General features: G+C 39.1%; 1 protein-coding gene across 1 annotated transcript in view; it reads right to left on the bottom strand.

Annotated features, from left to right (window-relative positions):
• The window catches only part of LOC121370142 (bypass of stop codon protein 1-like), a gene marked incomplete at its 3' end in the record, with an annotated part of 36,621 nt that extends 31,421 nt beyond the window's left edge, over nucleotides 1-5,200 (bottom strand). Inside the window, exon 1 of the mRNA XM_041495255.1 lies at nucleotides 5,115-5,200. Coding sequence (XP_041351189.1) covers nucleotides 5,115-5,200 — 86 coding nt within the window. The remainder of the gene's footprint in view (nucleotides 1-5,114) is intronic.
• Nucleotides 5,201-14,802: the final 9,602 nt, after the last annotated feature.

Here is a 14,802-nt window from a genome sequence, read left to right as displayed (position 1 = left end):
CCAAATTGGACCTATTGAAGGGTTTTTATGCCATTCCGTTAACGGAGAAAGCTAAGGACATCCTGGCGATCATCACACCTGACGGCCTCTTCCAATTTCGAGTCATGCCGTTTGGTTCCACTACACAACAAATTTAAAATCCGAGAAATGCATTCAAAAAATATCATATGTTAGACGTGAAATAAAATGTGCTGGGATAACGTTAAACAAACATTCTTTCCAAAACAGTATTGCTGTAGTAATCTGATCAACAAAACCGTAATACGTGATCAAGCTCGTATCTCTGCATAATACGTAGTCGAATGTGCATTTAGCAAAACATTGGTTGATTCTACGAATCTCTATCTAATGTCTCGCCTATAGGAGGACAGCCATTCCGAGGAGATCCTTTATTGGAGTCTTCAACCTTCTTGCACCGCCACAAAGAAGTATGCCACTCCAAGCCAGTAGTAAGACTGGTATAGCATGCCACTACAAAATTTCAAAAGCCTGTGGAATCTAATTACCCTTGGAAGCCTACTCGATGTGAATGGCATGTACTGCTGTAGGCCCACTGTTCAGTTTGATTCGCGTAGATAATATAATCATTTAAAGCTAACCGACAGGGGACTGGGTCCAGACTGTACCTAATAGGACCGACCGATTGATCGATGTGAGACTGAGACTGACCGGGTCTCCAGCATACTAAACATACACAACTCATGTCTTTTAACCGTTAGCTGACAACACCCACGGGGAAACAGGCATAAACTACTTATTCAAAATAACTGTCAAAACGAGTTTCTAATCTTGGCAAAGGCAGATGCAAGACTACAAGACTCGGGGTATTCATATTACTACTAGAAATAGACTAATACATAGGATGAAAATAGCGTGTACATGTAAATGACCCATTTATTTATCGCATACCGAATTTGAACGCAATCACCGTATATTCGTCTGTTACAAACGAAACACCAGCGGATACCGCGTATGCTCTGTTGATTCGATTTCCGGATTATTCACGTGAAAAGTGAAAAAGAACGGAAGCTGTTTTATTGACGTTATTTCTTCAGCCTCGCTGCGAAGGTCTTCTTTTAAACCAGCCATTTACGTCTGAAGCAGCAGACTAAGGAGAACTAAATTAAATAAGAAGCGGAAGTAAGCGAATACAAACTGCCAAAACACGCCATCCTGTCAAGGCGAATTTGTTCGCTGGATCTTCCAGACGTCAAAAAAGAGAAAATTTAGCGACATTTGTGTCAAGTAGGTGTAAAGCAGAAGGAAATTGGGCTACTTGGTCCACTGTTCAAAAAGAAAGACATGAAAAGAAAGAAAGAAATGTTTTATTTAACGACGCACTCAACACATTTTTTATTTACGGTTATATGGCGTCAGATATATGGTTAAGCACCACAGATTTTGAGAGGAAATCCGCTGTCGCCACTACATGGGCTACTCTTTCCGATTAGCAGCAAGGGATCTTTTATTTGCGCTTCCTACAGGCAGAATAGCACAAACCATGGCCTTTGCTGAACCAGTTATGGATCACTGGTCGGTGCAAGTGGTTTACACCTACCCATTGAGCCTTGCGGAGAGAAAGACATGACTGTCATGTAATCTACTCCGGTTGATTAGCAGCATGAGATAACAGAACCATAACAAAGATGTCTATGGGGTGGGGGTGGTCTGAGGGGTGTGTGGTCAAGTCATATTTTTTATCTTTATATAGAATGGGACCAAAGAACCCCATACAGTTTTGTCGTTGAGTGGGGTCGGTGCCACTCGAACCACACCCACCCACCCCACCCCTCACCCGGTTCTTACGTGTCTGGATATTCAATATGTTTCGTATGTACCGACCAACAGAAGGAAGGAAGGAATGTTTTATTTAACGCCGTACTCAACATATTTTAATTACGGTTGCATGGCGTCGGACAAATGGTTATAAGGAGCACGCAGATAATGATAAGAAACCTGCTGCTACCACACAGTGGTCTACTCTTTTCGATTAGCAGCAAGGGATCTCTGATATATCCACGGACAGGATAGTACGGCCTCTGTTACACCGTGTGTGGACCAGTGGTTGTAGCGAGAAATACTAACGAGGATTGATCCTAGGCCTACCGCGCATCATTTGGGCAGAGAGAAGTTGGGAAAGAAAAATGGTCTTTCTCTAGGGAAAGAAAAAAACAAACATTTCTTTCCCTAGATACGTTTTGACGTCATAATCAGTGCTTCACTGTAGACTTTGAGGTCACTACAGTCAGCTGATCATTTTAGTGCGTGCAGCGGTTAATTAAGTACAAGAATAGTTTTCATGGTAGCAGTGATGTCAACGATTAACTGACATCAATAGCGATATGTACGTCACAGCTACGACGCAACGCTGTCTTGTTCTCACCTTGCAAACTTGTTTTCAATAACAGATAAATGATAAAGATTGATAATGGGTAATAAATAGAATACCCAACTCGCTACTCAGCAATACTCTTGAACTGATTTTGTCCTTCCCTCGTCAAAGGCTCGGAATGGACAATATGAATTAACTCGTACAAAATACACAGTATTGCCTCGTAGCTGGTTGAGTATTCTCTAATTGTCGGTGAGTACAGATTTGATTAACAAATAGAATACTTCAAAACGCATCCATTGAGTGATAGCGAGTTGGGTAATATTTAAAAGAAATAGTATCTGACGTAAACGAATGTAATGATGTATTTCTTACTTGTCCTTAAAATCATGTTAAAAGGAAACTGAATAGTCTTCTCCAGATAAGATAAAAGGTATTTTACGGCGCTTGCCCTTACAAAGTTAAACTTTTTACGTCAGCGAAAGAAATCGACAATGGTAATATTAATTTCAGTGTATAGTTGACTTTGACATCAAGATCATTACTGTGGAGCAGCCGACCTAATGTCTTTGTTTCAAAATCTAAGGTATGGTTTGTGCATATTGCCGTGTTAAGTCAACATAAACACATCTCAATATGCATGCGCATCTGAACGTATGTGGGTGAGACGTAGCCCAATGGTAAAACGCGGTCGTTCTGGAATCGAACGCCGTCAGTAGACCCATTGGGCTAAGTCTCATTTTAGCCAGTGCACCACGACTGGTATATGTTCTATCCTATCTGCGAAATGGTGCATATAAAAGACCCCTTGATACTAATGGAAAAATGTAGCGTGTTTCCTCTCAAAGACCACATGTCAGAATTACCAAATGTGCTCTAGTGATATCGTTAAACAAAACAAACTTTAACATATGGAAACGTAATTTCTAAAATAAACACGTGGTGACGCTCGTTAATAAATTCTGCCTAGATCCTCTTTCACGAGATCATTTTGTCTGTTAAGAAATAATTTAATAAAATACAAATTCAATGAAAATCAGCATTAACATAAAATGCCACGCCCAGAATTGTTGGTTTAATAAAGTATCTGCCTAACGACAGACAGTGGTCGACGTACTCTTAATATTAAGAGCTTTCTAGCTGATGTACGTGTCTCCAGTCACTCAAATTCCAATCTGTCAAATTACACGAAACCAATATACGTCGCTAATAGCCGCCAGGCAGATATACACTACGTGAAAACTACGGTGAGAGTTGGGTCATCTGGACTTGATTGTGTTAAAAGGTTAATGTGGTGACTGGAAGCGGATGAAGGTAACAAACCAGGCATCACCAATTACTGGCATCAGCCAGCGATACTCAGTTGTACGTTTGTTATGTTGTAGCTCAAGGACAAAATGAGGACATTATGTCCAACCTTATTGTGATTGCTGCAAACACACGCTAGTGTTCAGACGTGAATTTCGGTTGAGAGGAAGGGGGTGGGGGGGGGGGGTGGGGGCTAAGAGACCCGAATTTGTTTGGTTAAATAATTTATTTTGCCTTTATTTAAGATGAGGGGTCTTGTTTATCAATGCTATTAAACAACACTACATTAATGTTTCCCCTCCATACAATTCCTAGATCCGCCCTGAAGTGATGCGCAAACTGTGTTTTCCATAGTAGCTCATCAACAAAGCATATTCGATAAAACCAATTAAAGCCTAGGTGGTCAGAATAGACACGATGATAAGTATGTACTCATACACCATTAAGACATCATTACTGTATTGATTTTTAAGGAAAAAACCCCCACCTATTTTTGTTATAGGCCTACGACAGGAATTGAGGAAAATAATTACATGTTTTATATAGTGGAAATTTGACTCTTGATTTTGAACGTGGGAGGAAACATAGGGATATCAGCACATTCCCGAACTTGGAACAGCAGCTTTATTAGTCTGGAAGTAATAGTTTAACAGGGATATCCCTGGAGATCAGCTGGTAGTAATAGATCCTTCGACTTTTCTTCGCTATTTGGCCATCCACGGGCAAGACGTTCAGAATGGTTACGAACTAAAATAGGCAAAATTATGTAAAGCAAAACGTACGTGGGTATTATTATATTCGCTGGCCCTCTTCGCGTCTGATGATACAAGTGTTTAACTAGGTTCCTTTAAGCACTGGGCAACGCCTGCAATTAACCACGGCAATTGGCAATGTCGTGGAGTTTTTAAAATGGCAGACCGTAGTGTTTGTTAACACTATGACGATTTTTTCCACAATTAGAACCGTTTTTTCATAACTGTAATCAGACATTACTTACATTCGAAGTGTTTCTGGTCATCCAGGTGTTTCTAACACCACGAATTGCGTTTTTCATATTTTAAAAACGTACGTACTTCTGAGTATTAACGGTTATGAAAACGAGCCCCAGTCAATTTTAATGGGTATTTTCCCATTTCAATATATCACACTCTTCTCTCTCTCTCTCTCTCTCTCTCTCTCTCTCTCTCTCTCTCTCTCTCTCTCTCTCTCTCTCTCTTGTAACTGTATCCAAATATGTTACAGGTTTTATAGATCAGCCAAACTCAATGTCTATTTTCACGGGTTAAAATTAGTGTCTGCGACTAATTATCTATGCTGTGGACTATATTGGGTTTTTTTTTTCCTTTATGTTTTTACCGCATACATTTTAATTACAGCGGTTCAGCACTCATGTCAAACCAACCACCTGCATCTCTCTTTACATCAACTTTAATCTTTCGCCAATCTATTTTTAAACGGTCTCTTTTTCTCTTACATTCTGAGGTCCACCTCGGTGCTTTCATTGCGGGAATTAGAGCCTTCACTCTCACACCGTGTCCTAGGAATCCTAGCTATTTCCATATCATCCCTCTGAGGATCGTGTTAATATCCTCTTGTTTTCTTGCTCTCCATGATTCTATTGTTGGAGGTTCTTCGAAGACATTATTGCATTGTGTGACTGTCTTGTCGGTCTCTAGCATTCTGGTCTATATACGTGTTGTTATTATGATAGCAGTGCAATATTACCTAAAGTGGCATTATTATATGTGGACTTGATAAAAGTGCAATCATCATGTATGACCTAGATTTCACATACTATGATTTGATACATAAAAACCTGATGTTAGGAACAAGTTGATCAAAAAGAGTTTATTGCTTTGATGTCCACTAAATACGTCCTTTTTTAGTGGTGGTGGTGATGGTGTGTGTGTGTGTGTGCGCGCGCGCGCGTGTGTGTGTGTGTGTGTGTGTGTGTTTCAGAAAAGGAGACACAAGGAGAGGTTTTGCTTTTCACCCAGTACAATAAGGTAAATCCTGCTTCTACGTTAGGTCAAAAGATATTTAATAAATTAATTCATCACGAATACTGTATCACAGAATGCAAATGTTACATTGCTAGATATCTACTTCACTGAAGAGTAGGCTGTAAGTATATTTTATCACATACAACATATATGTAAGTCAAAATAGTAATACGAACAGTGCATCGCGACAGCCATTCACTCTTCACTGGACGCGACAATAATGCCTGCATATCAATGTCATGGATTGAAAAATAAATAGTTTACGGTAGACATTGGTACAATCATTTAGATCCTCGACTGTGCTGAATACGGAAATTAAGCACGTATGGGAAAAGGGAGTTTGCGCGAATTACCTTTAAGTATATTGATAAAGGAAATAAAAGAATCACATGGGAATGATGTGGCGAGTCTCGGTAGTTGGGACTTGACATGGAGTGAATACGGATACAAACAATCGATGAACGACAAGCGACTCGTAGGGGATGACGGACAACTCGCCGAACTCTATTGATCTTGGCACAAACAGCAGGATTACGTTGTTGTATCAACATGTGTCACAGGGACGACAATATTCGCTTACACTTCACCAACAAGCTTATGTCAGTGAAAAAACACAATGTATTTTGTTCTCTATAGCATATTGATATTAATCATCGGCTGTTGGATTTCAAACATTTGGTTATTTAGACGTATAGTCTTAGAGAGGAAACCCGCCACATTTTTCATTAGTAGCATGCGCTCTTTTTATATGCACCATCCCACAGACAGAATAGACAATACCACGGCCTTTGATATCCCAGTTGTTGTGCACTGGCTGGAACGAGAAATAGTGTTTGAACAAAGAATATAATGATAAATAATAAAACAAAATGATGACTATGATTGTGATTGCAATGGTGATGGTTAGTGGTGATGATCTTCGACAGCCACTTCTAAGACCTATGTGATGATGTTAAAACAATAATTTATATTAACAAGTCGTAGAGTGTCATAAACTTTATAATAAATGGTGGCCAGCTAATAATATCTGAAACATTCTATATATTCCCGATGTGCCTGTATAACTTAATAGCATTCGTTTGTCACAGAGAAAACATCGTTAACGTCCGTAAATTGTCAAATACATTACACGGATCACCAATTTTTAATGAGTGTTATTTCGGAAATCACACGGGGTTGGCGGTAGATTGGTGCGTGTGGGGCGTGATCCTATATATCACTTTGATCTAATTTTATTTTATGCATGGTCTTAGACCAAAGCGACATTCACATGGATGAAAAATAACAAGATAGCAGCAGGTTGGATGAATATATAACGTATTGGTAACGGCACTGACAGTTGTAGTTAGTCAATAACTGACATTTTTCGTAACACATTGTCAGCAATAAATAACGAATCAGAATTTCACGTTTGACTATCGTAAGTGGCTATCAATTTTCACAATTGCAAGTGAAACCTAAAATTAGGCCTGCTTTGATTATGTTCCGTTAGCTGTGTAATTGATTGATGGTAGACATGGTGTTCCGTGTAATTTTTTTCTCAAGTACATTATGAATCGTCTTTAAATATTTATAATGCGACAGTTTCGTATTTAATGTTTTCATACCTATTACATATTAGTTCAAATAGAATTCGTGTCTAAGATCTTAATTAAATGTCACATGCTGGTGTTACAAGCTTATCGTATTTATATCTAATTAATAAACGCTGTTCTGACCACACAAAGCTATGTCCAAGACTAATTGTCACGGAACATGCTCTTAAATTTGTTTCGCCTGTGGCGATTTTAATTGTGTTAGAGGGCCGTGTGCAGTTTATTGCCCGTAGCCCAGTTGGGCAACTTGTTACGTAAGACTTCTGCGCGACCGTCCTCGATCGGTACGCCTAATACACACCCTCGGCCAGTTGCGGAGGCCATGTGGCTAGTAGTTACGTAATATCTCCGGTAGTGCTGTTTATGGCCAGGAGATTGCTCGCGGTTGGCGACAGCCAGACTGACGATCAGAGAGAAATATATCGACTCTAGTAGATGTAGAATATGAGATGATACGTGAGGTACCGCCTTGTACACCCAGGCAAAATCCTGATTTATAATAAATAGCTAGTGTTTTAGAGATATCGAGGAGAACGAATTAGGAAGTCTCCGAGGGAACGTTAGTCCGTTTGGACTTTGGTAAATATCATTTCTGCTCTGTGTATAACCTTGATGTGATTGATGTGACTTTAAATATTTTAATACTGTATTATACCAATATTCTTTAGACAGTGTCTTCGGTCATCTGACGAAGTAAATCGTAGACTTTTTGTTCTAACATTATACGAGTATTTGGTAATATAAAGCTTAGCCAGTCATCCTAGCGGACCTAGGTACACTGTAGGTTATTGTCTTTATTGTGATAAGTATTAATTCTGTGTTACAAGATTACTGAAAGAGTAGTTAAGGGTTAATTAAAAATTAACCCGTTAGGAATAGAGCTGTAATTCCTTTATTAATTAAGTTCCCCTGCAAGCGTTTCTAAATTATCACACGTTACTGAACGAGTAGTAAGGGTTAACTAAAAATTAACCAGTTAGGAATGGTGTTGTAATTCCTTTATTAATTAACTTCTCCGGGAAGCGTTTCTCAATTGTCACGCGTGTGGGTGTGGTGTAACGGTGAAGTGATTCGCATATTGTGTAACTAGACACCTAGATATTAACTAATTAAGTGATCAGTTCTGGGTTGTTATTATTGCTGTTATTAATTAACTACAACGGCTGTACATTTGTCAGCGTAGATTAATACAGATTCCAAAGTGTATTGTGTTTTTGTTGTGTTTTCTAGAGAACTAACGTGCTATAATAATATATACTTTATATAAGATCGTATCTCTGATCATACCTAGAGACGAGCCATACTAGGGTTAACAGCCTGTTACAGAGAGATCTAATAGATATACAAGTAGGAGAGACATTTTGATAATCGTGTTTTATTCGGTTACGGGAATTATAGAATCCCCGTGACACTAATCTTCCCAGTTAACCACACTAGCATCAACAGCAAAGGATGAGCGGAATTTATCTCAGTCGGTATAGCACTCCCTGGTGTGTCTGGAATGTGGGATTGAATCTCGTTGTTTTTTCGCCCGTCCCAACCAATAGGCCCAGTTAGTAGGTCTTTAATAATCTTGTCTTTAACATTCTCATTAATTCTATTTAATCCATTTTAGGATTAGGTGGGATCTTTCATTTCAACTTATTTTCGTGCTTATATCCAATTACGGTTCAAGCACGCTGTCCTGGGCACACACCTCAACTATCTGACATGTCTGTCCAGGACAGTGGGTTAGTTGTTAGTTGGTTAGTGAGAGAGAACAGGGTGTAGTGGCCTTACACCTCCCCACTGAGCCCTTAAGAACTCGCCCTGGGTTGGAGCCGGTACCGGGCTGCGAACCATGTGCCTACCAGCTTGTAGTCCGATGGCTTAACCATTGCGTCACCGAGGCCGGTAATTTAGGATTATGTGGGATCCAGTCCTGTCGCTAAGGTGCTTTGGTTGTTGAATCAACTCTTCCTGATGGACGCATTCTTTGACTGGGCTTTCCCCGTCCCAACCAGTATCCCACGGCTGGTATATCAAAGGCCATTGTGTGAGCTGTCAAATCTGTGGGGAACTACCTACAAAATACACTTTGCTACTAACAGAAATATGTAGGGCATAAAAAAGCCATCGGGTAAGTTCGCACCCCGCCACCGAGCGAAAACTAGGGCCTACGAACTGTATTGGTCCATGACTGACATATGAAAGGCCGTCATGTATGTTAGTCTATCTATGGAAACCTATTATTACAGATCTCTTGCTGTTAAAATATGTTTTGTTTAACGACACCACTTGAGCTTACAGATTAATTAGTGGATGTCAAACATTTGATGATTCGTAATGCGGAATCTGTAATCCGTAAAAATCATTATCAATGCAAATAGGTTGAGTAGATTCCATTCATATGTCTTTGTACGTGTCTGCGTATCCGATTACTGCATGCATTATCGATTACGTCTACGTATACGCATACGGATTACGGAGAAATGGACCTTGCGCCTAATCGTAGTATTATATGATAGAAGATGCACGGATAAACACGGTCCCCTCGGAAGTGCAACTCGTGTGCGTAATGGAATTCTGCTATCCGGTCTATGTCGTCGAGCTCTAGGCTAGATAACATCATTTATTGCGCGCCAACGACTATGAAATGAAATCAACACTTGATTGCATTGGATTTTGGTCTGAATGTTGAGAAATCACAATTCGTATTCCTGCACTGTGCGTGTTATCGCATGATTTGTTGTATTGACTTTATGCCGACAGCCAAACCCAGTTATGGTTAGTAGAGTAGTCTATACTAAATATTCTTAAACTGGGTTTTTTCTCTCCTTATTACCCTTTAAAGGCATATTGTTAGTTTTTAGATAACTGACAGAGTACTCTACGACTGTAGTCTATCTATCTATCTATCTATATCTCTATCTATCTATCTATATATATATATATATATATATATAAGAGAGAGAGAGAGAGAGAGAGAGAGAGAGAGAGAGAGAGAGAGAGAGAGAGAGAGAGAGAGACAGACAGACAGACAGACAGACAGACAGAGAAAGACAGAGTAACAGATGACATAAAAAGCCGTCTTGTGTAGCCCATGTGTACTGAAGCTTCCTGGTTGTATACAGAACGGCGTATTGGGACCTTATTTGGATATTATCACAAACATTGCAAACACAATTCAACACCAGCAGTCGGTCTAGAATCACCCCCTATCGGTGGGGCCTATTGGGTATGTGTTATTGCGTCTGTCGGATGGTAAGTAGAAAAGACCCTTTGCTACTAACTGTAAAATGTAGTGGATTCCCTCTAGGAATATATATCAGAATTAGCACATGTGCTCTAGTGGTGTCATTAACCAAAACAAACTGTTAACTTTTTTCTCTTGAGTATTCGTCATCTACAGGAAATGTGTTCTTGGAGACTGTTCTAGCCTTGAAGTGACTGTCCTGAGTTTGTTGGCCTTGTAACAAGTTAACGACTGACAGATGACTAAAACTACATGTTGAAGCTATTTCCCTGTTTAGAATGTCAGTGTCTATACAAACAAAGAGTTTGTAGTCGTAATAATGTTTATAGCAGCACAAGCCAGATGTTACCTTCCAGTAATTCTGTACGTACAAAAAATATATATTACTAAATAAAAATAGAACAATGATTGCTACAAACTTTAGCATACGACCGCAAAAACACTGAAAATACAGACACTGGTATTCGAAACAAGAGAATGTATTTAATACGCAGTCTCTAAAAAGGCTCTGTCAGATGTAATAATAATGTAGAAAATTAGACTTTTGGGAATACGGGGGAAAAAATCAAGCTTGGCACCACGAACAAACCACATAAATTCTATCCGCGGTTTGTGTCTTCTAAATGTGGAATTGCATTCTTCTCGATAGGGGAGGGAGGGGGAGTAATGAGTAAGAAGAAATTAGATATTAGAAAAGCAGACATTTGGAAGTAATGTGCAATTTACAGTTTTGTTTTGTTAACAAATAAACCGTCTTTGTCGTTTCACCAAAAGCCATCGGAAATGAAAATATTTTTATTAGTTGGTTGGAATAAAAAAGGAGATTTATATATTTTAATTTCCTGTAGATATTAGAAACAACAAAACGGTTCGTTATTGTTGTAATTATTGATATTTTAAATTTAGCAACAAAATAGTAAATTACATAGAAAAATACTACATTTTGTACTATTTCCAAAACTTCTGATCAAAGCTGAGGCAAAATTACGTTATTGATTTAAAAAATAATAATAATAAAAAATAAACATAAATAAAATATATATATATTTGTGGCTTTTGAGATGATCGATAGGAATATAATGTAGCTATGTGGTTATAAATACGATTCACGCTCCAATTGAGTTATTACATGTTCCATTCAGTGCTTCGTGACTAGTTTATCAAAGGTCGTGGTATATGCTGTCTTGTTTGGCAAAGTTTATGAAAGTAGATATATAAAATATTTGTTGTTGCTAATAGGAGAAATTTATGTGATGGCAGGTGTCTTCTCTGACAATATAGACCAACTATGACACTAACAATATTGCTAGCTGATATTCCGAGCACGTTTTCAAAGCAGATCAGAATAAGGAAAGGGATATGTTTTACCGACACTTGTGAATATTTTAAACTATGGCTAGTTGGTGGTTAACATTTGCTACTGAATCACTTGGTCTACATAATTAGATAGGAAACTCGCTGCTGATACAGGTTACAGGTTAAAAAGAAGCTACACGTGTTCTCTCAGACAGAACAGCACATACCACGGCCTTTGGTGTAGTCGTCATGGGCAAGGAAACAAATCGAATAAACGGAAGGCGGTCAGTCGAACGACTCATCCCACCTGAGGCAAGAGTTATACCGCGTAGCTACCCCCACCTCCACGTCACCCCAACCTGCCAAGTTGAATACATTTCAACATTTTATGAGACAGAAGCCGCGATCGAATTAATATGTTATTTGTTCGTGGTGCCGAGCTTGGTGTTTTCCAGCCAACAAGCATACGGTTTCACTAATAACAAATCATTAGCCTTACGCAGGCTACATAATCATCTGTGTTCGGCGGTTCGACCCCTATATCAATCCGGATCTGTCAGATTTGATTTTTCTTACATTATCTGTATTCGTTAATGGACGCTCGCGGAGTAATAACATGATTCCGGGAAAAGATCTTTAAGGACAACCGGTAAATGGATGGGAATATGTCAATGTCCTCGAAAGACAACGAAGAATCGGTTTTATGTGCAAAAGGAGAAAACAAGAATACAGGCTAGAAACTTATGGCATAGAATTGTATTTGACAGAGCCCATTAAATGACCATTGTTGATGAGCTGTTTTTGAAATATCTGTCTTCTGTTATCAAACATTAATTTTAATAAGTTTGACACGTAGTTTTCAGAGGAAGCCCGCTACATTTTGTTTCTCTCCATTAGCAGAAAGAGATATCTGATATGCCTTTCACCACAGACATGACAATAAATTCCACGATCACTGATATAACAGCGGTGGGGCACTTTTAGGGATAAAGAAAAACGTATTAGGGGTTCCATCCTACAAAAGAAGCACCTTTTGGCAAGCATTCTACCCACTGAGCTAGATCCAATTATTTTACAGAAACGAATCCTTTGGGGTATTATAACAAAACCTATCATCACCAGTTTTTTCGTTTTGTCTTACATTTCTCTCAAGCGTATTGACATAGCTAAATAAAATAATGTGATCGATATAAAACTGCAACAGTATGGAAGTAATTATTCTTTCATCACGAAGTATTGTACTGCAGTTTCCGCTGTCAGGAACGCCATACACACACCATAATGTGATTACAATCAATTTTAGCATTCACAGGAATGACAGTCGTATTCAATCACTGTATGAATTGTCAATTAGCACACACAGACTGATCACACAGTCATCGTGTAGACATTTAGCTGGAGAGGCCCGATTCCACCTAACCGTTTTATGCCGCGAGAAACGGGTCGGTAAAAATGCATCTTTTGCTGTAATGGAATTCATAGACACCACTAGAACACATTAATTAATTAATCATCGGTTATTGGATGTCAAACATGTGGTAACTATGACTGGTAGTCATTAGAGGAAACCCGCTACATATTTCCTAATGCAGCAAGAGATCTTTTATATGCACTTTCCCACAAACCGAAAAGCACATACCACGGCCTTTGTCCAGCTGTGGAGCACTGGCAGAAACGAAAAACAACAACATCGATCAGCTGAATGGATCCACCGAGGTGGTTCGATCCTGCGACGCAAGCACCTCAACCGAGCACTCAACCGACTGAGCTAAATCCTGCCCGAAACGAGGTATGAAAACGCAGCGTAAAACGCTGAAGGAGGAAACGAACCTACGCCCATCAGTACAAGAACGTTGCAGTACACAAAATGGCAGACCGGCACAAGACAGTTAAAGTTAAAATTGGGTTTGTTTAACGACACTACTAGAGCACATTGGTTTATTAATCACCAGCTATTGGATGTTAAACATTTGGAAATATTGACATAGTCTTAGAGAGGAAACTCGATACATTTTTCCATTAGTTACAAGGAATATTTTTATATGTACCATCCCACAGACAGGATATCACATACCATGGACTTTGATATACCAGCCGTGGTGCACTGAACGCGTATCTGGCGAGCTCTTAATCACTTGGCTATGTCAAACCCATTCAATGAATGAATGAATGAATGAATGTTTTAACGACACCCCAGCACGAAAAATACATCGGCTATTGGTGTCAAACTATGGTAATGCAAACAAATAAGGTGATGATTAACATCAATATAAAAATTCAAGATATAAATACAAACAGTGTAAAGAACTGTGCAAAAATACAAATACAAATATCACAGATAGATACTGACTTTTACTCAAAACTTCAATTTGTGCTGTATTGGCCATTCTCAAAGAGAATGTTACACCCCTGCACCACGGTGAGGTTACAGCACGCGCAGGGGTCACAAGACAGAGTCCATTGTGTTTTTTGACGCGCGGTCGGTTTGGGATCGATCCCCGTCAGTGGGCCCATTGTGCTATTTCTCGTTCCAGCTAGTGCACCACGACATCAAAGGCCGTGGTATGTGCTATCTTTTCTATGGGATGGTGCATATAAAAGATCCCTTGCTGCTAATCGAAAGGAGTAGCACATGAAGTGGCGACAGCGGGTTTCCTCTCTCAATATATGTGTGGTCCTTAACCATATATCTGACGCCATATAACCGCAAATAAAATGTGTTGAGTGCGTCGTTAAATAAAATATTTTCTTCCTTCTAACATGAATCATTACCATTAGCTTTGTCTATATGAGGACTGCCACTCCCCGGGGTGATACATTCTTCCTGCTCCTTCTGCCACGTCCAAGACTGTCTTAAAGGGATTGTTCTGAGTTTATAGCCATTTTAAAAGGTTTTCACACTTTTTGTTAAAAAAAAATTACATAATTAAAATTACAATTTAGTTACATTTTGTTGCTTAGAATATGAATATCTGAATAACCAAGACATTTCTGGATATCGTAGCGTTTTGTTAGTATCGATTTTTGTCTATA

Source organism: Gigantopelta aegis, chromosome 4, assembly GCF_016097555.1.
Source record: "Gigantopelta aegis isolate Gae_Host chromosome 4, Gae_host_genome, whole genome shotgun sequence".
Lineage (NCBI taxonomy): Eukaryota > Metazoa > Mollusca > Gastropoda > Neomphalida > Peltospiridae > Gigantopelta > Gigantopelta aegis.
This window is presented reverse-complemented; position numbering and strand designations above follow the sequence as displayed.